The 23,778-nt window shown below is 45.0% G+C and overlaps 1 protein-coding gene across 5 annotated transcripts in view; it reads left to right on the forward strand.

Moving 5' to 3' along the window:
• LOC115121444 (USP6 N-terminal-like protein) overlaps positions 1-23,778 on the forward strand; it is a 99,758-nt gene that overhangs the window by 61,606 nt on the left and 14,374 nt on the right. For 3 of the 5 annotated variants that reach the window (XM_065008245.1, XM_065008247.1, XM_065008243.1), the window contains 6 exons: positions 11,071-11,144; positions 13,398-13,480; positions 15,017-15,056; positions 15,466-15,546; positions 22,332-22,439; positions 22,891-23,000. In XM_065008245.1, coding sequence (XP_064864317.1) covers positions 11,071-11,144; positions 13,398-13,480; positions 15,017-15,056; positions 15,466-15,546; positions 22,332-22,439; positions 22,891-23,000 — 496 coding nt within the window. Of the gene's footprint in view, positions 1-5,218; positions 5,494-11,070; positions 11,145-13,397; positions 13,481-15,016; positions 15,057-15,465; positions 15,547-22,331; positions 22,440-22,890; positions 23,001-23,021; positions 23,329-23,778 lie in introns of those variants that run through there. The other 2 variants (XM_065008244.1, XM_065008248.1) reach the window with 2 other exon arrangements.

The raw sequence follows: 23,778 nt of genomic DNA on the forward strand, positions 1-23,778 counted from the left end.
AACAGTCGAGAGAGTGAGTGTACAACAGTCGAGAGAGTGAGTGTACAACAGTCGAGAGAGAGAGAGAGTGTACAACAGTCGAGAGAGAGTGAGTGTACAACAGTCGAGAGAGAGAGTGAGTGTACAACAGTCGAGAGAGTGAGAGAGTGAGTGTACAACAGTCGAGTGAGAGAGAGTGAGTGTACAACAGTCGAGAGAGTGAGAGAGAGTGAGTGTACAACAGTCGAGAGAGAGTGAGTGTACAACAGTCGAGAGAGTGAGAGATAGAGTGAGTGTACAACAGTCGAGAGAGTGAGAGAGAGTGAGTGTGCAACAGTCGAGAGAGAGTGAGTGTACAACAGTCGAGAGAGTGAGTGAGTGTACAACAGTCGAGAGAGTGAGTGAGTGTACAACAGTCGAGAGAGAGAGTGAGTGTACAACAGTCGAGAGAGTGAGTGTACAACAGTCGAGAGAGCGAGAGAGTGAGTGTACAACAGTCGAGAGAGTGTGCAACAGTCGAGTGAGAGAGAGTGAGTGTACAACAGTCGAGAGAGAGTGTACAACAGTTGAGTGAGAGAGAGAGAGTGTTCAACATTCGAGAGAGAGTGTACAACAGTCGAGAGAGAGAGAGTGTACAACAGTCGAGAGAGAGAGAGTGTACAACAGTCGAGAGAGAGACAGAGAGTGTACAACAGTCGAGAGAGAGAGAGAGTACAACAGTCGAGAGAGTACAACAGTCGAGAGAGAGAGTGTACAACAGTCGAGAGTGAGCGAGAGTGAGTGTACAACAGTCGAGAGTGAGCGAGAGTTAGTGTACAACAGTCGAGAGTGAGCGAGAGAGTGTACAACAGTCGAGAGAGTGAGTGTACAACAGTTGAGAGAGTGAGTGTACAACAGTCGAGAGAGTGAGAGAGAGTGAGTGTACAACAGTCGAGAGAGAGTGAGTGTACAACAGTCGAGAGAGAGTGAGTGTACAACAGTCGAGAGAGAGTGAGTGTACAACAGTCTAGAGTGAGAGCGAGTGAGTGTACAACAGTCGAGTGAGAGACAGTGAGTGTACAACAGTCGAGTGTGAGTGTACAACAGTCGAGTGTGAGTGTACAACAGTCGAGAGAGTGAGTGTACAACAGTCGAGAGAGTGAGAGAGAGTGAGTGTACAACAGTCGAGAGAGTGAGTGTACAACAGTCGAGAGAGTGAGTGTACAACAGTTGAGAGAGTGAGTGTACAACAGTCGAGAGAGAGAGTGTGTACAACAGTCGAGAGAGAGAGAGTGTACAACAGTCGAGAGAGAGAGAGTGTACAACAGTCGAGAGAGAGAGAGTGTACAACAGTCGAGAGAGAGAGAGTGTACAACAGTCGAGAGGGAGAGAGTGTACAACAGTCGAGAGGGAGAGAGTGTACAACAGTCGAGAGTGAGCGGGAGAGAGTGTACAACAGTCGAGAGTGAGAGAGAGTGTACAACAGTCGAGAGTGTGAGTGTACAACAGTCGAGAGAGTGAGTGTACAACAGTCGAGAGTGAGAGAGAGTGTACAACAGTCGAGAGAGAGAGTGAGTGTACAACAGTCGAGAGAGAGAGAGTGAGTGTACAACAGTCGAGAGTGAGAGAGAGAGAGTGTACAACAGTCGAGAGTGAGCGAGAGAGTGTACAACAGTCGAGAGAGAGAGGATACAACAGTTGAGAGAGTGAGTATACAACAGTCGAGAGAGTGAGTGTACAACAGTCGAGAGAGTGAGTGTACAACAGTCGAGAGCGAGAGAGTGTACAACAGTCGAGAGAGAGAGAGTGTACAACAGTCGAGAGAGAGAGAGTGTACAACAGTCGAGAGAGAGAGTGTACAACAGTCGAGAGAGAGAGTGTACAACAGTCGAGAGAGAGTGTACAACAGTCGAGAGAGAGCGTACAACAGTCGAGAGTGAGCGAGAGAGAGGGTACAACAGTCGAGAGAGTGAGTGTACAACAGTTGAGAGAGAGAGTGTACAACAGTCGAGAGAGAGAGTGTACAACAGTCGAGAGAGAGAGTGTACAACAGTCGAGAGTGAGCGAGAGAGAGTGTACAACAGTCGAGAGTGAGCGAGAGAGAGTGTACAACAGTCGAGAGAGTGAGTGTACAACAGTCGAGAGAGAGTGAATGTACAACAGTCGAGAGTGAGAGAGAGTGAGTGTACAACAGTCGAGAGAGAGAGAGAGAGAGAGTGAGTGTACAACAGTCGAGAGAGTGTACAACAGTCGAGTGAGAGAGAGTGAGTGTACAACAGTCGAGAGAGAGTGTACAACAGTCGAGAGAGAGAGTGAGAGAGAGTGAGTTTACAACAGTCGAGAGTGAGCAAGAGAGAGTCTACAACAGTCGAGAGAGAGAGAGTGTACAACAGTCGAGAGAGAGAGTGTACAACAGTCGAGAGAGAGTGTACAACAGTCGAGAGAGAGAGTGTACAACAGTCGAGAGAGAGAGAGTGTACAACAGTCGAGAGAGAGAGAGTGTACAACAGTCGAGAGAGAGAGAAGAGTACAACAGTCGAGAGAGTACAACAGTCGAGAGAGAGAGTGTACAACAGTCGAGAGTGAGCGAGAGTGAGTGTACAACAGTCGAGAGTGAGCGAGAGTTAGTGTACAACAGTCGAGAGAGAGAGTGTACAACAGTCGAGAGAGTGAGTGTACAACAGTTGAGAGAGAGAGAGTGAGTGTACAACAGTCGAGAGAGTGAGAGAGAGTGAGTGTACAACAGTCGAGAGAGAGTGAGTGTACAACAGTCGAGAGAGAGTGAGTGTACAACAGTCTAGAGTGAGAGCGAGTGAGTGTACAACAGTCGAGTGAGAGACAGTGAGTGTACAACAGTCGAGTGTGAGTGTACAACAGTCGAGTGTGAGTGTACAACAGTCGAGAGAGTGAGTGTACAACAGTCGAGAGAGTGAGTGTACAACAGTCGAGAGAGTGAGTGTACAACAGTCGAGAGAGAGAGTGTGTACAACAGTCGAGAGAAAGAGAGTGTACAACAGTCGAGAGGGAGAGAGTGTACAACAGTCGAGAGGGAGAGAGTGTACAACAGTCGAGAGAGAGAGAGTGTACAACAGTCGAGAGGGAGAGAGTGTACAACAGTCGAGAGGGAGAGAGTGTACAACAGTCGAGAGTGAGCGAGAGAGAGTGTACAACAGTCGAGAGTGAGCGAGAGAGAGTGTACAACAGTCGAGAGTGTGAGTGTACAACAGTCGAGAGAGTGAGTGTACAACAGTCGAGAGTGAGCGAGAGAGTGTACAACAGTCGAGAGAGAGAGAGAGTGAAGTGTACAACAGTCGAGAGTGAGCGAGAGAGAGTGTACAACAGTCGAGAGTGAGCGAGAGAGAGTGTACAACAGTCGAGAGAGTGAGAGAGAGAGTGAGTGTACAACAGTCGAGAGAGTGAGAGAGAGAGAGTGTACACCAGTCGAGAGAGAGTGAGTGTACAACAGATCGAGTGAGTGTACAACAGTCGAGAGTGAGTGTACAACAGTCGAGAGAGTGAGAGAGAGTGAGTATACAACAGTCGAGAGAGTGAGAGAGAGTGAGTGTACAACAGTCGAGAGTGAGAGATTGTGAGTGTACAACAGTCGAGAGAGTGAGAGAGAGTGAGTTTACAACAGTCGAGAGAGTGAGTGTACAACAGTCGAGAGAGTGAGTGTACAACAGTCGAGAGAGAGTGAGTGTACAACAGTCGAGAGAGAGAGAGTGTACAACAGTCGAGAGAGAGTGAGTGTACAACAGTCGAGAGAGAGTGAGTGTACAACAGTCGAGTGAGAGTGAGTGTACAACAGTCGAGTGAGAGAGAGAGAGTGAGTGTACAACAGTCGAGAGAGTGAGTGTACAACAGTCGAGAGAGTGAGAGAGAGTGAGTGTACAACAGTCGAGAGAGAGTGAGTGTACAATAGTCGAGAGAGAGAGAGAGTGAGTGTACAACAGTCGAGAGAGTGAGTGTACAACAGTCGAGAGAGAGTGAGTGTACAACAGTCGAGAGAGAGTGAGTGTACAACAGTCGAGAGAGAGTGAGTGTACAACAGTCGAGAGAGAGTGAGTGTACAACAGTCGAGAGAGTGAGTGTACAACAGTCGAGAGAGAGTGAGTGTACAACAGTCGAGAGAGTGAGTGTACAACAGTCGAGAGTGAGAGAGAGAGAGAGTGTACAACAGTCGAGAGAGTGAGTGTACAACAGTCGAGAGAGTGAGAGAGAGTGAGTGTACAACAGTCGAGAGAGTGAGTGTACAACAGTCGAGAGAGTGAGTGTACAACAGTCGAGAGAGTGAGAGAGAGTGAGTGTACAACATTCGAGAGAGAGAGAGAGAGTGTACAACAGTCGAGAGAGAGAGTGTACAACAGTCGAGAGAGAGAGAGAGAGAGGTGTACAACAGTCGAGAGAGAGAGCTGTGCAACAGCCGCGAGAGAGGTGAAGGGTCAACATCTCACTCAAGTTGACAATATCCTGCTGCTCTTGACAAATACAGAGAGGGCAAGAGTGAAGGCGATATGCTTTTCATAACATTAATTTCAAATAAAATGACAGTCCTTATTTTGAAGAGGATTCACTGGAATGTGCTCTAACTCCCAAGCCATGTTACTGACAGCACGGTAGCAGTGGACGTGTCCCTTCTCAGAAAGCATCCCGTGTGTGAGAACATTCCCAGAAAGGACGCCAGAACCTCCAAGCCTGCCTGCCTGCCCTGCAGGATGACCTCGATGCTTTAAAACTCCACATCAGCCATTCCCTTACTGGGCGTTGGCCTGGGTCGTTTATGTGTGCCAGGGTAGATACATACTGTAGCGATCGAGGGAGGAGATAGAAACCATTATCTTTCTTCCTCTCCTTTTCTCTCCCTCCCTCCCCTTCCTCTTCTCTCCCCGGCTGTCCTGCAATATGCCTGATCAACATGATCGTTCTGGGTATACGACTCGCCACAGGAGTTGAACATGAGTCTCATTTAATAAAGGATGTTTCTCAAGAACGCTTGGCTCTCCCTTGATTTCTCATCTCCCTCGCCTTGTGTCCCACCCACTGTCTTCCTCATCTCTCTCTCCCTGTCCCTCTTTCCCTCCCTCTCTCTTATTTGCTCCCTCTCTCCCTCCCTCTCTTCTCTGGTGTATTGAATAGGGGCTGTTGTTGTGTGTTTGGGTGTGGAATGTTGTGAGTGGGAAAGCGGTGACTTGATGCTGGAGTCAGTGTCCCTCGTTCTCCCTCTCCTTCTCTCTTGTTCCCTATCTCATTCTCGAATCTCTTTGTAAAGTAAACAAACGGCTGCATTGTGACCGAGGCCCTCAAACTCAACCACTCTGATCTCCCGTCTGCTGCTCAGAAGAGTGTATCAATACAAGCAACCATTTGTCTGTCTCTCTGGTTCCTCTCATTGGTACGGGGACTGTTGTCGTGCGACATAGTTGCCGTGGCAGAGTCGGTGGTTCTGGGATGGGTTGTTTGTCTAGCCCGGGCTGTCACTAATGCGGACTAAATCTCTCAGTAGACTGGAGGATCCAACAGAGAGCGTGAAGAGAGGTAAGACACGATGTCACTGAGGCAACTGACTTCAGGCAAAAAAATACTGCTTTGGTTTTTTGCCACCTTACTAGGACAAACTGCTGGTGTTCAAGAACAGCTATTGCTTCTGTTGGATTGAATTTTGTTGAAAAATGTAACTTAAATTATACAGTTCTAATGGTGTTGCAATTGAGATTCAGTTACTTGGAGACATGAAAGTTCAGATGGAATTTATAACTGTCAACGTAGATTGAGAGTAAACTACTCTGTGGGTAGACATGTCTTCATGGTGTACATTTGCAAATACTGTGCCAAATCATATGTGAAGAATGCATAAAGACACAGAATCATCTGGCCAAGTGCATAAAGTTCCCTCAGCGCTCACAACAAGCAACCTCTGACAAAAGTCCCTCTACTTCTATTAGAGGTGAAAATGATGAATCAGACACCTTATCGGTAGCACCAGCTCATTGTCCTCCTGGAATCAGAATTTTTTTTGACTCAATGGAGGAACGTAGTCAGAGAAATGCTGATGAATGTCTTTCTCGTGCTGTGTACGCAACTGGTTCACCTCTGATGCTCACAGGCAATGTGTATTGGAAGAGATTTGTGAATGTTCTTCACCCAGCATACACCCCTCCAACCAGACATGCTTTATCTACTAATTTGATGGATGCAGAGTTCAAGTGAAGGTCAAGCAAATCATAGAGAAAGCATACTGTATAGCAGTCATCTCTGATGGGTGGTCGAATGTTTGTGGGCAAGGAATAATTAGCTACATCATCTCCACCCCCTCAACCAGTATTCTACAAGAGCACAGACACAAGGGACAACATACACACCGGTCTCTACATTGCAGATGAGCTGAAGGCAGTCATCACACCCATTGGCTGTGCTGCTCATGCATTGAATCTGCTCCTCAAGGACATCTTGGCACTGAAAACAATGGATAAACTCTACAAGAGAGCCAAGGAAATGGTTAGGTATGTGAAGGGTCATCAAGTTATAGCAGCAATCTACCTCACCAAGCAAAGTGAGAAGAATAAGAGCACCACGTTGAAGTTGCCCAGCAACACCCGTTGGGGTGCTGTTGTCATCATGTTTGACAGTCTCCTGGAGGGGAAGGAGTCTCTCCAAGAAATGGCCATATCACAGTCTGCCGAAATGGACAGCCCCATCAAGAGGATCCTCCTGGATGATGTATTTTGGTAAAGAGTGGTAAGCAACCTGAAACTCCTGAAATCTATAGCAGTAGCCATTGCACGGATTGAGGGAGACAGTGCCTTCCTGTCTGATGTAAGAGAACAATTCCGTACTGCCCTGCCCACTTCACTGTTGCTCCAAGCAAAGGAAACTGCAGTTCTGAAATACATCAAAAAGTGTGAAGACTTCTGCCTGAAGCCCATACACGCCACAGCGTACATGTTGGACCCCAAGTATGCTGGCAAGAGCATCCTGTCTGGTGCAGAGATCAACAAGGCCTATGGTGTCATCACTACAGTGTCTCGCCACCTTGGCTTGGATGAGGGTAAGGTTCTTGGCAGTCTGGTGAAGTACACTTCCAAGCAAGGGCTTTGGGATGGAGATGCAATATGGCAGTCATGCCAACATATCTCACCAGCCACCTGGTGGAAGGGACTTTGTGGATCTGAGGCTCTTTCCACTGTTGCCTCCATCACCCTCCAAATCCCACCAACATCAGCTGCCTCAGAGCGCAACTGATCGTTGTTTGGGAACACACACACCAAAGCACGCAACAGGCTGACCAATACAAGGGTTGAAAAATTGGTGGCCATCTGGGAAAATTTGAGGCTTTTTGAGCCTGACAACGAGCCATCCTCAACAGGGTTGGAAAGTGAGAGTGAAGATGAGGCCTCAGTCCGATGTTCAAGAGGTAGACATTGAGGAGGTCCAGGGAGAAGACATGGAATCCTGAGAGGAAGACAACCAAAGCTTTAGTTTCTAGACTATAAGTGTACAGATGTATGATAACGTTTTTGGGAGATGCGATGGATCATTGGGGATCATTCAATATTCCCTTTTTGTTGTTCAGTGAAATCATCCCATGTGAAGAGTCAACTCATTTAATTAAAGTTCAATTCATAACTAAATAGTTTTTTAACATTTCTATTGGAAGGATTTAATCATTTGCAATTATGTCTACTTATGATAAGGTAAAATGTTTGTTTCTGTCTCCATATGGTAAATATATCCAATGCAAAAAGAATCTACATTGAAATGGATTTAATACTAATTTGTATATATCCCCATATATCCCCGTTATACTCTCAGACATGATTCAAATAGTTTTAGAAACTTCAGAGTGTTTTCTACCCAAATATACTAATGATATGCATATCTTATCTTCTGGGGATGAGTAGCAGGCAGTTGAATTTGGGAATGCATTTCATCCGGACGTGAAAATACTGCCCCCTGTCACCAAGAAGTTAACAAGAAATTTGTGGAAATTTGTGGTTGAAAAACGAGTTTTAAGGACTCCAAGCTAAGTGTATGTAAACTTCCGACTTCAACTGTATGTGTGATGTGGTTGGGTACAGGTAGAAACATGTTTGTGTTTTACATCTAGTTTGGGCAAATGAATATAGTTTTGAAGCAATGCTAATAGCATGCCCAGTGTTATGCCACATGTGGTTAGCCTACAGGTTTTTTTTGCTGTTATCCTGACAGTTGGGTGACATCAGGCTCGTGTGTGTGTTTGTATATTTGGACACACAATGGTGCGACGGCACACAGGCTCCATTTAGAACTTTGGCGTACCGCAAACGCCAATGTTTTATTTCACTTTCAGATCTTATTCACTAAGGCATTTCTCTTTTTGTTCACTTTTTACATTCTTCTCATTTCAAGGCATGATTTGACCAGGCCTTGGTGCCCTTCGTGATTGCCTTTATAGATCCTTGTTTCCCAATATGTAATATATAATATGTCCTCCAACCAGGCTTTCCATTAGAACCATGCAGCTTCAGTACCTTTGCAGATAAGAACCGGCAATGAGTGTTAACTTGGAGGGCGAGAGGAGCAGAGAGCAAAATAACACTACTTATAAAGACAAGTCCTGGACTAGAAACCGCTAGTCTCAAAAGAGGAGCAGAATATTATATATTTTCTATTGTCATAGTTGTTTACAGTCATCCAGACTCATTCTTTGACAGGAGTTGTGATGAATACAGACAGATACTTTACAGATAAGACGACACAGGAAGACACAGTGTTATTATGTTAACTGAGAGGGATGTTATTTTAGAGTCTGTTATTTTTGATGATGCTGTTGTCCAGAAGACGGACTCTGAGTCTGATTGGATGAATGCATGATCCTAAGTTAATTCTTTTATCGACTTGATCTACGGTTGAATCATCATGGACAGACAGGTTATATACAGATCGACAACATGTTGTCCCTAACCTGTGAGTGAGCGAGACCAGTTCTCTCCTTTTTCAGAAGCCTAATGTATGATTAATAACTTTCAGCAGGGAAAATGACAGCTTTCTATTCTAATACTCTGTTATGACCTCTGTGATGTATGGATGGATGGAGAGAAAGAGAGGGACAGCTGTTTGACGGGTGGTAGAGAGCAGGAGTGAAGGGGAAAGCGGAGAATCGGGTCATTTCCAAAGCACTAGACCGACGGGGACATTTTAATGGCAGCGGGAAATGACCTGCCGTTCTACGCAGCTGTCGCCACAGGGCACTGCCATGTGAAGAGGAAGCGGTTGAGACTGGCAGAGGAGGATGAGGGAGGGGTGAAAGGTCAGGGAGGTAGGGGGTCTAACCAGGGAAAAGAGGAGTAGGAGTGGACAGGGTGAGGAAAAGGGTGAGGATAGGGTGACTCGCTGGAAGTGCAAAGGTTCAGGGATGTATGTTTTCCTCAAGCAGCCCCGTAGCGTTAAGGAAGGGGCTTGTCCAGGAGTGTTCTGTAGGCACGAGGAGTCACAGCAGTCCAAGCCACACAACAAACACATTCTGAACGAGCCTCCAACCCCTTACAAACACGGAGTCACGGATGCCAGTGCCATTCCCCGAGCATGAAATAATCTAATTGCGTTTAGCTTAAGCGCTGCCCCTGTTGAATACTAATATGGCCGCTGGAGGGTTCAGTGTGTGTTACTGCTGCCAACACTGGGCTTTACTATAGGAAGACTCAAGACCCAGAATTCCATTCCACTGAACCATGGAAAAATTCAGTGGGGGGAAGAAAAAACTCTTGTTATTTGTTTCCAGACAGTGTCCCCCTGCTGTCCCTTCTCCCACTCTGTGTGCCATTGTCAGCAAATGGCGGCATGCCTTTCACTGTGACAGTGACACACCACCCTGTCATAAAAATTCCGGCCGGCTCGATAAGAGCGACGTTTGTTCGGACATATTGGAATTCCGGATGAGCCCAGGGAGGAAGTGGGGAAGAATCAAAGTGGAAGACTTCCTGTCGGAATACTGACTGACAAAGTGACAGATAAGAGAAAAAAGAAAATGATTTAAAACTGTAAAACCACCCTTCTCTTGGGACCTTGTACTTCTTAAGTGGAGGCGAAGCAGCACATCTCATTGGTGGAGAGGGTTGAAAAGCTGTATCCTCATGTCTCACACCAGCTCAGTAAACACAGTAGCACACACCGAGTATCTACAATAGCCTCTTTCACTAAGAACACAGTATTGTGTTCTTTCTTGTGCTGTGTGTGGAGCAATGTATTTATTCTCACACTGACATGGTTGGCAAACTGCCTCAATCTGTGTAAAAATAGATTTACAGAAAATTAGTTCAGTGCTTTGTTTATTCTCAATCTCCGCATGAGTCCAATGTGTCTGAGGCGCACACACACACACACAAACACAAACACACACCTTGTCTTTCTAATGTGCATTTGGCTGGCAGCTCAGTGCAGGTACATCAAAGCAGGTGAAATGCCAATTGGTCTGTCGCCTGGAAAGATTCACTATCTTTTTCCATCAGGACTTGACTAGAACAAAGTGTACCAGAATATTTTTACATCAGGAAGGATGATTTAGTACCAGCCTTTTGCTAATAGAAAACCTCAGATACACAGTATATTCTGGCTGACCGCATTCCATCACAAGAACTACCTGTTATTGGTGAACTCATAGAACCAATGGGGCTCTTTCAATAAATCTGACCTAGACTTTTTAGTTTTCCACAATTTTCCCACTATTACCACAGCCCTTCAAACCATGAACACACACACACACACACATATATATATATATATTCTGTTCCAGCTTTGTTAACATGCTTTCCTGTATTTTGAGCTTGCCATTGGGTGCTGAATCAGGAAGTGGCCAGGCTCTCTGGCCCCCAGTGTGTGCTACAGTAGGCCAGGCTTTAACCTTTGACCCCTGGCTCAGTGTGGGGCCAGAGAACTGATCCACTTAGTGTTTGATAGTAGTGAAAAGGTACAGCACGACCACTTCCATTCTGTATTGGCCTTCACTGAGCCTACTGGGACCACAATACAAAGATTGACATTTGAACTCTTCTCCTTTCCTTTTCTTCCATCTATCTTCCTCTTCTACCTTTCTCTCTCTCTCTCTCTCTCTCCTCCCCCCTCTGTTTTCTCTGGCAGCGTCTGGTACAGAGCAGGATGCTGTGCTGAAGCTTGAGAAGGAGAGGGCTGAGATCGTCTCCAAATATGACAAGGTAAGAACCCCTCCGCTAATGAAGGACAGTATATCCCCTGCAGTATTGAATGTTTGTCTGTCACTACCAGACAGAAGCTGGGATAACAATATTTACAGGAAGTTTCCAGAGATTTGTGCTTTGTTTTCTTGTCATAGAGTTGTCATATTTGTCAGACTGATGGTGAAAAGTCTGTGTGCCCATCCACACCATCGTGTGTGTGTGTGTGTGTGTGTGTGTGTGTGTGTGTGTGTGTGGCACCTCTTTCCATTGCCTGTGGCATCATCACTATAGCCAGCCGTCGTGCCTGGTTTAAAAATTAGCGTTTTTAATTTAGTCCAGCGGGCAGGATAATCAAGCCCACTCATTAAGAGAGTAGCCATGAGGGAGGGATGGAGTGGAGGAGAGAGGTGGGTACTCTGACACAGAGTTTAATTATGTTTTGATGTTTGACCCTGATCACAAGAGGAGTCCATTTTCTCTCGTTGGCGAGGCGGAACGAGTCCAATCAAACCCAATTCAGTTTCATAATGACATTGTCGGTGGGGGGACCCTGTTATCAAAACATCAACACAAAGATGGAGTTCATGCTCTCACTACAGACCTCAACGTTTTCTATCAATGGAGTTTCATTCAAGGGTGATTGAGTATGGCCTGGAAGAAACCTTCTATACACTCTCCAACTGGGACAGAGTCAATCATAGACACCAGAGACATAGTAAAGTCTAGATCTGGGTCCAGGCTAGTAAAGCTTGACAAAGTGGAACAGTGAACAGAATCATGCTCCAATTCTGCTATGACATTGATTTTACACAGCCGTCTTGTGCGTGCGCCCCTGTGTCTATACGCAGATACCACATGACACGGGCTTTAGACACAGTCTGTGTCTCCACTGACATCTCTTCCAGGCTCTGTGTGTGTTCGGCCTGAGGTTGGATGTAAGAACAATCTATCCATCCCAGATGTCTTTTTCTATGCATTTATATTCATGTTCTCCTGTTTGTGCTGTGTGAGGGCGCTGGGTTAAGTTAGGACAGGATTCCCAGTAAACAAAGGGAGTGCGGGGAGGGGGACGGGAGGGAGAGATGTTTTTAGACATCCTTCAGGCCTTGCAGACCTCCGACACTGGACATTGTTTAGCTCGCTCTCTTTTCTATTCATCACCTTTTTGGACTTTTTTTAAATACATTTATTTAACTAGGCAAGTCAGTTAAGAACAAATTCTTATTTACAATGACGGCCTACCGGGCCTACCGGGGAACAGTGGGTTAACTGCCTTGCATCTGTTAGTCACAGATACGTGGATCAGAACCAGTCCGTATCTGGTGTGACCACCAGATTCATTAAAAATCCTACAATGTGATTTTTCTCATTTTGTCTGTCATAGTTGAAGTGTACCTATGATGAAAATGACAGGCCTCTCATCTTTTTAAGTGGGAGAACTTGCACAATTGGTGGCTGACTAAATACTTTTTTGCCCCACTGTACCTACCTGCCCATACCATAACGCCAGCATGGGGCACTCTGTTCACAACGTTGACATCAGCAAACCGCTCGTCCACACAGCGCCATTAACATGGTCTGCGGTTGTGATTCCGGATGGACCTACTGCCAAATTCTAAAACTACTTTGGAGGCAGCTTATGGTAGAAAAATGTACATTCAATTCTCTGGTGGACATTCTTGCAGTCAGCATGCCAATTGCACAACTTGAGACATCTGTGTCGTTTTGTTGTGTGATAAAACTGCACATTTTTAGTGGCCTTTTTTTGTTGTCCCCCAGCACAAGGTGCACTTGTGTAATTATAATGCTGTTTAATAAACTTCTTGATATGCCAGGTGGATGGATTATCTTGGCAAAGGAGAAATGTTCACAGCGATGTTAACAAATTTCTGCACACATTTTGGGAGAAATAAGCTTTCTGTGCGTATGGAAAAATGTCTGGGATCGTTTATTTCCGCTCATGAAACATGGGACCAACACTTTACATGTTGCGTTTATATTTTTGTTCAGTATAGAATAACACTGATGTTCATGTTCTGTCTCTATTGTAATAGTGTTTATGTTTATAAAGTATGTAGCCATTCAGTTCTATATAGGCATTAAGTTATTTTACTTCTTAACATTCAAAGTATCTCATTGGTATTCATTCTCATTTGTGCTGCATTCACAGTTAAAAAACAAATGTTCCCAAGGATGTTTTGTTTTAAAGCACAAATACATTTCAAACTACTTGTTATTCATTGCTTTACCCATGAGGCTCTTTGATTGCAGGGAAAAGAGGGCGCCACTGTGGAACCCTGGGAGGATGCAAGCTTCCACCTGTACAAAGTCATTGACCGCTTCGGCTTTGTACAGTAAGAACACACACACACACACACACACACCCTTAGGTGATCAATTCATTACACATGGCAAATAAACTTTGAAATGTGAATCAGTCACACACACCACAATCTTCCCCCTTGTTCGTGTTCTGATATTTAACTTCAGTAAAAGCTTCAAAGAACACTAGTTTAAAATAGTACCATTGTCTTGAAGTAGGAGAAAGTGACTCTCTCTATCTATACAGCTTGGTGTTGAGTATAAGCCCCTCTCTATATCCTGGTGTTGTTGTGTGGCTTTGGCATGACCATCACAGGGCATCAGTGTGGGAGCTCAGGCCCAGGGCCAGTCACGGTCTGGAGAGAGATGGAGAGAAGGTTATAGTCTGGAGAGAGGGAAGGATGGAGAGGTTGAGGCCCTGGGTGAAGGCTATGGTCTGGGAGAGAGAGGGATGGAAAGTGAGCAGATGGGGACTTGGCTGAAGGTTATGGTCTTGGAGAGAAGAGCGGGATGAAGAGGTTGTGGCCTAATGCCAGGACTTTGGACTGGTTAGGACACAGAGCTGGGGCCCATGGTTAAGACAGTAGAGATGAGGCCTCAGGCTCCATGAAATAGCCTATGAAGGAGAGCCCTATCTAGGTCATACTGACTAGGTGTGACGACGACAATGAGGGAGAAAAGAAAGGGAATGCCCCATTTACAGGCAGACACCGACAAACTGACTGCAAACTCTCTGTGCTTCCTGTATGAGTTGAAGGCCAGGTTCAGGGGTCAGGGCAGGACAGAGACACAGGAAGTGGGGGATGGGACACAGGCTCTGTTCCCTTCCATGAAGTCATCACAGATCTGACCTGACCACAGGTCTGACCAATGTTGTATTGGTTAAAGCAATGGAGAGGAAACCTTATGTTCACTTGCCCAGTCATGGACAGATGAGTTAATATTACTAAAAGAAGGAAGGATGCATTTTGAGAGTATTGGAACAGGCCCCCACCATGGGGAATTCCCATTTTTATGATCTAAGCCAGTGGGCTGAGTGGCACAGAGAGAGCTGTGCTGCTCTGAACTGTTAGTTTCATAGTGTAACTGACAGATGGCCATAGAGGCATTGAAACTGGGACAGGACAGTAGCCAGAATGGAGGAATGTTTTAATGTGTTATTTCCTGTTGGCTGGGCTGCTGACGTGTAATGTTCCCTCCCTTTGATGAGTGTTAGGGAAGGTGAAACGAGCTCTGGCAGTAACAGCGTTCATTTCTTTAATGACTCCACTTACTCTGGAAAGAATCATTGAGTGGTCCGTATTCACGTTGAGACATATCATCTTGGGGCTCCATCTTGTCCATCTTCACCGCGTATGAGGGAGTTGAGTCGGACAGAGAGACAACCTACTAACATTCCACCCGTCTACCAAATGTGTAATGTTCTTAAAGGCCCAGACCAGCGAAGCCTTAGCTAAGCCCATGGTCAAACAATGATTGATACCTTGCATATTTTCAAAGCAAGAATGTGTCTATAAAATAAACCAAAAGCTGTGTAATACTAAAGCTTGTTTGTTTCTCCTCTCCAGTGAGAATGACCTTCCGTCCTACGACTCGGTGGAAGAGAAGGTGAGACGACCATGTCTCAGACCCTCAGGGCTTAACTACATCTCTCCCATCCCACATGTCTATGCCGCTGTAAAATGGCCTTCACAAATGAGAAAGAACCAAATGTCTTTCACGCGCATAACGATTACTATTACTGCTATGAATAGAGCAGCTCTGGTTGCTGAGAATTGATTAGTTCTTTCCGTTTCAGAATCCTAACATTGTGTAGGCTTCTACTGTAGCTTACAATGAGTTTCATATTGTTTTGAGCTGATGTTAAGATTGCATTCTAATTTCACTGTAACCTTTGCCTCATCCTACATCATAAAATGTATTAAGTTTATGAAGCAAAATGTATGATACATATACAGTTCCTCCAGAGTTTTGGTAATGAGAAAGTGTTAACATGCCACTTCCTGTGTCCCCTCAGCAAAAACACATAGAGGTAGAAAGGACCTCAAAATGGCTGAAGATGATGAAGAGCTGGGACAAGTATAAGAACAGTGAAAAGGTACGATCTCTCTTCCTCCCTCACCATCTCTCCCCCTTCTTGCATTCCTCTCTTAAAATATTTAATTCCCACATTCCTGTTGTCAAATATTACATTCCACATTCTTCTCCTTGCGCCTCACATCTTTTCTTCTCTTTGGTGAACAAATATTAGTGAGTCTCTCCCTGAAGAGCATTTCTAGGGGTCCGGTCTCTGTAATAGCTGTCTTTGTTAGTGCCTGAGTTTGGGGTCTTCTTTACGATAGGTGTTGGGCATTCAGTTCTGACATCCTTCAGTTGTACTCTGAAATGGTTCCAGTGGAAATTGTAGAATTGTCTTTAAATGAACCTTGACCAGGGGAATATTTTACCCTTGTTCTCTCTCTTCCTCTGGTTTCAAGAATTCTGTGGCAAGCAACAACCACCAAGGACTTGTTGTTTCTCCCCCCAACCCCCCCCTTTAGGGGTATCCGTATTCTGTCAGTCAGTGCTCCACTCGTTTCTCCCGGCTGGTTAAACAGGTTACGGTTGATGACTCTTTTTGTTTCCTGTGCTGCTGAAAACAATAGCATACTAATGCAGTCATAAGGTTCTAGCGTCTGTAAGGCGGGTTCTAGCATCTGTAAGGCAGGTTCTAGCATCTGTAAGGCGGGTTCTAGCGTCTGTAAGGCGGGTTCTAGCGTCTGTAAGGCAGGTTCTAGCGTCTGTAGGGCAGGTTCTAGCGTCTGTAGGGCAGGTTCTAGCGTCTGTAGGGCAGGTTCTAGCGTCTGTAGGGCAGGTTCTAGCGTCTGTAGGGCAGGCTCTAGCACTCGTAGGGCAGGCTCTAGCACTCGTAGGGCAGGCTCTAGCACTCGTAGGGCAGGCTCTAGCACTCGTAGGGCAGGCTCTAGCACTCGTAGGGCAGGCTCTAGCACTCGTAGGGCAGGCTCTAGCACTCGTAGGGCAGGCTCTAGCGTCCGTAGGGCAGGCTCTAGCACTCGTAGGGCAGGCTCTAGCGTCTATAGGGCAGGTGTAATCTGTAGATCTACTAAACATCTGCTGTTGGGCAGAGCCTGGGTCAGGTGTTGATGTGACTGTCAATTGATGGTACAGGTAGAGGACTGTGGAGTGCAGCTAGCGGGAGAGACCTCTACACTGAAGAGACATTTAGATCTCATACACACACACACAAATAGACACTAATAGACACACACACACACCAATTGATGATTAGTGGAACAGGTGCACTCATTGACTTCCTCTTCAGAGCCCTAATTACAAGGCTGTCGCTCTAGAGATGTCAAGCCCTAAGTGGGTCTATCTGGCACACACTGTACACACAATCACACACACACACACTACACAGTACAAACACACCTACACACTCACTGAGAACACGTATACTACACACACTAACTCACATACACAGACTAACATGCACTATGAGCATACAACCTAAACTGATTCGTTAACCTTTAATTATCACCCATCACTGGCCATCCGATGCCTAAACACATCTCCTTCCAAATCAATGTTTCTCTCTCTTCTCCCACCTCTCTGTGTTCCGCCTGCTGAGTAATGAAGATGCACTGTGTGTGTGTATATATGTGTGTGTATATATATGTATGACACACTAAAAGTATGTGGACACCTCTTCAAATTAGGCTATTTTAGCCACCTCTGTTGCTTGACTGACAGCTGTATAAAATCGAGCACACAGCCATGCAATCTCTATAGACAAACATTGACAGTAGACTGGCCACACGGAAGAGCTCAGTGACTTTCAATGTGGCACCGTCATAGGATGCCACCTTTCCAACAAGTCAGTTCGTTTCATTTCTGTCCTGCTAGAGCTGCCCCGGTCAACTGTAAGTGCCGTTACTGTGAAGTGGAAACGTCTAGGAGGAACAACGGCTCAGCCGCGAAGTGGTTGGCCACACAAGCTCACAGAACGGGATCGCTGAGTGCTGAAGCGCGTAGTGAGTAAAAATCGTCTGGCCTCGGTTGCAGCCAATGTTTCCTCTAAGATGTGCGCTGCTCCCCTGGACTACCGTGCAGAATTATCAGCCCACGGAGAGAAGCATGATCTTACCCAACTTTCTAGAGCAGTGTTCACTAACTGGTTGATCTCCAAGGCATTCTTAGTCGAACACTTCTGTAAAAAAAACAACGATAACCTTGTTCCTATTTTGTTTTATTGGTCTCGGGCTGTTGGCGGTAGGTGAACCCGATTCAGCTGCCCTGCGCGCCAGGTGGGTGAATTGATGCCATTTTGAACCATTTCATGTATCTGACCTGGAGAGCCAATCAAGTGCACTATAGGCCTACCGCTGGCCAATCAGATGGCTCAGATTACCATGTCTGCAGTAACGTAGAAGGCGTAACAGAAAGCTACAGAAAAGTTGATACTGTGAGATTTCAAAATGTTTAAAACCATGACTAGAGGGACTCAATGAATACAGCAAAGAGCTGCTGTTTTTATGAGTGAGTGAGTGATGTTCAAATTCTTTCTGAGCACTGTCAGCACTCTATTCAACACTTTTATAAGCCATAAAATACACATTCTTCCTATTTCCACTCAGCGCTGCAACAAGCACTGCAGCAGTAATGAATGAGTAGGAAAGTGAAACCTATAGGCTTGTGTTGTTATTATTAGCAGCTTGGGTATTTTTTAATATCCAGGAATATTTCACTTTCTCTTTTCATAGGAGTAACAACATGAATTTGTGCATGAGTCAGAAATAATGCGGTGCGACTCGAGTTTCCCCAGCCTTTTTGGTCAGGGTCAGTGGAGGAATGGGAGAGCGGAGGGATGTTGAGAGGTGGACACTCCGTCTGCTGCTCTCTCCCACCGCTGAGACTGACCGCCAAATGCAGGCACCATCAGCCCAGTAAAATAAAAAATAAAGCAAATTATTTAAATGCTCACTCAGCTGTGCCTCACAAGAAATACAACAACGGATCTATTACCAGTGTGATCATATAATTTTTTTAAATGACCCGAACAACAATTAATTTGCAGGGCAATTCAAGCAAAGTCAATATGTGTTGATAATGTATTGGGCCTATATTTCTATGGTACTGTTTTTACCTCATTGTTACAGTACTGTTTTTAATTGGTTAATGTTGCGCAGGCTTATGTTTTTAAGTCATGTAATAAAACAAATCTGAGTGGTAGATCTTGGCTTGCATTTTGACTCCGAAATCGATTTGACCTCAAAGCTTGGTGGCCTCGGTTCTAGTTTTCCCTGTTAACACTATCAATGTTTCCCTTTACTGTGGCAATTGTGATTGAATCAACAAAATATTAACCTCTCTGGGATATTCGGGACGGTAGCATCCCACCCCGCCAACAGCCAGTGACAGTGCAGGGCGCCAAATTCAAAACAACAAAAATCTCATCATTAAAATTCCTCAAGCATACAAGTATTTTACACCATTTTAAAGATAACATTCTTGTTAATCCAGCCACAGTGTCTGATTTCAAAAATGCTTTACAGCGAAAGCACCACAAACGATTGTTAGGTCACCACCAAGTCACAGAAAAACAGCCATTTTTCCAGCCAAAGAGAGGAGTCACAAAAAGCAGAAATATCAATAAAATTAATCACTAACATTTTATGATCTTCATCAGATGACACTCATAGGACTTCATGTTACACAATACATGTATGTTTTGTTTGATAAAGTGCATATTTATATCCAAACATCTCATTTTACATTGGCGTGTTATGTTCAGTAGTTCTAAAACATGCAGTGATTTTGCAGAGAGCCACATCAATTTACAGAAATACTCATAATAAACATTGATAAAAGATACAACTATTATACATGGAACTTTAGATAAACTTCTCCTTAATGCAATCGCTGTGTCAGATTTCAAAAAAACTTTACGGAAAAAGCATACCATGCAATAATCTGAGTACGGCGCTCAGAGACCAAAACAGCCAAAGAGATATCCGCCATGTTGTGGAGTCAACATTAGTCAGAAATAGCATTGTAAATATTCACTTACCTTTGATCTTCATCAGAATGCACTCCCAGGAATCCCAGTTTCACAATAAATGTTTGATTTGTTCGATAAAGTTAATCATTTATGTCCAAATACCTCCTTTTGTTAGGGCGTTTGGTAAGTCCATCCGAAAGGTCAGACAAAGTCAAAAAAGTTATATTACAGGTCGTAGAAACATGTCAAACAAAGTATTGAATCAATCTTTAGGATGTTTTTATCATAATTCTTCAATAATATTTCCACCAGAGAATTCCTTTGTCTGTAGAAAAGCAATGGAACGCAAGCTAACTTTCACATGACCTCGCGTCACGAGCTCGTGGCAATCTGCCAGACACCTGGCTCAATCTCCTCTCATTCGGCCCCACTTCACAGTAGAAGCATCAAACAAGTTTCTAAAGACTGTTGACATCTAGTGGAAGCCTTAGGAAGTGCAAAATGACCCCACAGACACTGGATATTGGAATGGCAATGAGTTGAAAAACTACAAACCTCAGATTTCCCACTTCCTGGTTGGATTTTTCTCAGGATTTCTGCCATATGAGTTCTGTTATACTCAGACATCATTCAAACAGTTTTAGAAAACCCTCTGAAGTTTCTATCCAAAGATACTAATTATATGCATATTCTAGCTTTTATGGCTGAGTAGTTGGCAGTTTACTCCGGGCACCTTATTCATCCAAGCTACTAAATACTGCCCCCCAGTCACCAAGAAGTTAACCACTTTCAATGTAACATACCGAAACACAACAAATTATGCAAGGGATTGTTGTCGGCAAAACGCATTGGAGTAGAATTCTATTGCATTGACACGCACTGCTCAACCCGTACTCTACACAGACCGGTGCAGCATAAACAATCAGAGCTGCAGTAGGCCTATATTCAAATAGACAATTACCATATATGTATCTGTGCCATTTACTTTGAACTGGACAGTGTTTACAGCATGAGCGGTCGTGAGTAGATGCACTTGTTTTGAGATCAAAGCGAGAGTTGTGTAGCCACGTGTACATTTGTTCATATCTTTTGCTAGTTAGTGAGTTATTAACCCAGTTATAGAACAGTTGTAGTCAGCAATAGAGGAGTGATGGAATCCTAAAGTGCACAAAACAGGTACATTTCTAGGCATCTTTGAAAAGTTGCTACTGTAGGCTAGATAGAACAGCTATTTCCATGTTAAAATGTTATGGAATGCATATTCTCCATAGTTTTTTGATGGTAGGCCACTCTGGTAGGCCTATATTATGATCAAATAGCCACAGTAGCCTACTTGGCCACTATTATAACTAACTTAAAGGGTACAGCCTCAGTGTTCACAGTAAACACGCGCTGGAAGTTGCACAGAATTTTCAAGTTTGAGATCAGCAGACCAGAAATTTGCTCAGTGCCCCAAGAAATTTGAGGGAACATTGGTTGCAGCACTCACTACTGAGTTCCAAACTGCCTCTGGAAGCAAAGTTTTTAGGCCACACAAGCTCACAGAACAGGACAGCTGAGTGCTGAAGCACCTAAAAATCATCTGTCCTTGGTTGCAACACTCACTACTGAGTTCCAAACTGCCTCTTGAAGCAACGTCAGCACAGGAACTGTTCGTCGGGAGCTTCAATAAATCACCTATCATCATCTGGCAGTCCGACGGACGAATCTGGGTTTGGTGGATGCCAGAAGAATGCTACCTGCTCGAATGTAGTGCCAACTGTAAAGTTTAGTGGAGGAGGAATAATGGTCCGGGGCTGTTTTTCATGGTTCGGGCTCGGCCCCCCCGATTCTCTGCTTCCAACTTTGTGGCAACAGTTTGGGGAAGGCCCTTTTCTGTTTCAGCATGACAATGAACAAAGCAAGGTCCATACAGAAATGGTTTGTTGAGATCTGTGTGGAAGAACTTGACTGGCCTGCACAGAGCCCTGACCTCAACTCCATCAACTGCAAGCCAGGCCTAATCACCCAAGATCAGTGCCCGACCTCTCTAATGCTCTTCTGGCTGAATAGAAGCAAGTCCCTGCAGCAATGTTCCAACATCTAGTGGAAATCCTTCCCAGAAGAGTGGAGGCTGTTATAACAGAAAAGGGGGGACCAACTTCATATTAATGCACGTGATTTTGGAATGAGATGTTAAAAGGGCACGTGTCAACATACTTTTGTCTGTGTGACCCTGTAAAACAACACATACACACACATACCTGTCCTCTCTCTCTCACACACACACACACTTGCCCTCTCTCAAACACACACACACATACACACACATACACACACACATACACCTGTCCTCACACACACACACACACACATCTGTCCTCTCTCTCACACACACACACACACACACACACACACACACACACACACACACACACTACCTGTCCTCTCACGCACACACCTGTCCACATACACACACACACACCTGTCCACACACAGACCTGTCCACAGACCTGTCCTCTCTCTCTCTCTCACACACACACACACACACACACACCTGTCCTCTCACACACACACACACACACACACACACACACACACCTGTCCTCTCTCTCTCACACACACACACACCTACCTGTCCTCTCATACTATCCACTTGAGTAACATTTGATTGATGTTTTCTTGATGATTGATTGTACCCCCTTAATGCTGAATGTGAGTCAGATTATTCATACTATCAATTCATCATGAAAACTGTTCGGTTGTGTAGCTCAAATTTGATTGGGCACAAAGGCATTTTGAACTTGAGTGTTAGAGCTAGGGGGTGTGGTTGGAAGGTGAAGCATGGTCTCTTTGATGTTACACTAAGAATGTCCTTTTCCCGTATCCATGTCTCCCTCCAGCTGGTGAGGCGGATCTATAAGGGAATTCCCCTACAGCTCCGAGGAGAGGTGTGGTGTCTGCTCCTCGACGTTCCCAAAATAAAGGAGGAGAAGAAAGACTTCTACGAGGTACGTTATGGAAACACGAGCCAAGAGCTCACAGCAGAGATATAGTGCTCTCTAGGACGAACATCCTCCCTCCTTTCTCCCCGGGCAAAGTCATGTAGGAACTATACACATTCACACTGTAGTTGACTCTCCTCTCTCTCCACTCAGCCAGCTTCATTATAGCCCAGGCCTCATTAACATTCATAACCAGGCCGGCAAACCCTGATTTTATTAGATTTCAGAGCTTCATCCATTATTATGGGGGAGGTGTGGGTGTGGACAGGTGTGGACAGGTGTGCTTTAATATATATAATATAGCTTTAATATAACTCAAACATTTGCGGGATGGATGAGTAGTTTTATTCCTTTGTATTTCACTCTCACAAACTCTCTCTCACTCTCTCACACACACACACACACACACTTCCTCACTCCCTCAGTGACTCTGTGTTGTTGTGTTTCCTGTGTGTAGAAGCTGAAGCTCAGGGCTCGAGGTCTGTCTCCTGATGTCCGTCAGATTGACCTGGATGTGAACCGAACCTACAGGGACCACATCATGTTCATGACCCGCTACGACGTCAAGTCAGTATCTCCCTCCAACTGTACACACACACACAACACAAGAACCACATCATGTTCATGACCCGCTACGACGTCAAGTCAGTATCTCCCTCCAACTGTACACACACACACAACACAAGAACCACATCATGTTCATGACCCGCTACGACGTCAAGTCAGTATCTCCCTCCAACTGTACACACACACACAACACAAGAACCACATCATGTTCATGACCCGCTACGACGTCAAGTCAGTATCTCTCTCCAACTGTGTACACACACACACACACACACACACACACACAACACAGGGACCACATCATGTTCATGACCCGCTACGACGTCAAGTCAGTGTCTCATACTCAACATGATGAGAAGTACATCATCTACACTTAGTCACTACAGAATAGTACCCTTAATTGGGGTCTGGAGTTTTTCTTGACCATGTGCTCTGACTAGGAAAAACCCCTGGTCGTAGCCTGGGCCATGATGCACATCTATCTGGCCATACCTCTTTCTGTCATAATGGTGGCTGACATGGACATTTCCCTATAAGGAAGGGAGAGGACACACTTCCCTTTTCTGTGTTTTTACTTCTGCTTGATGACGTCATGGAGAGAGCCAGAACCAGGGGCCCCTGGGAAATAAACACTGTGGCCTGCAGAGTCAGAGAGCAACATGGACCTGGCAGCCACAGCCTCACAGGAACTAAACGCATTGCCTCAGTACTGACATGAAAGCATAACATTTCCTACTACCTCAAACATAAAAGGTTGCCATTACTGGCCAAATATAGG

This window comes from Oncorhynchus nerka, linkage group LG23 (assembly GCF_034236695.1).
Source record: "Oncorhynchus nerka isolate Pitt River linkage group LG23, Oner_Uvic_2.0, whole genome shotgun sequence".
In the NCBI taxonomy this organism is placed as follows: Eukaryota; Metazoa; Chordata; class Actinopteri; order Salmoniformes; family Salmonidae; genus Oncorhynchus; species Oncorhynchus nerka.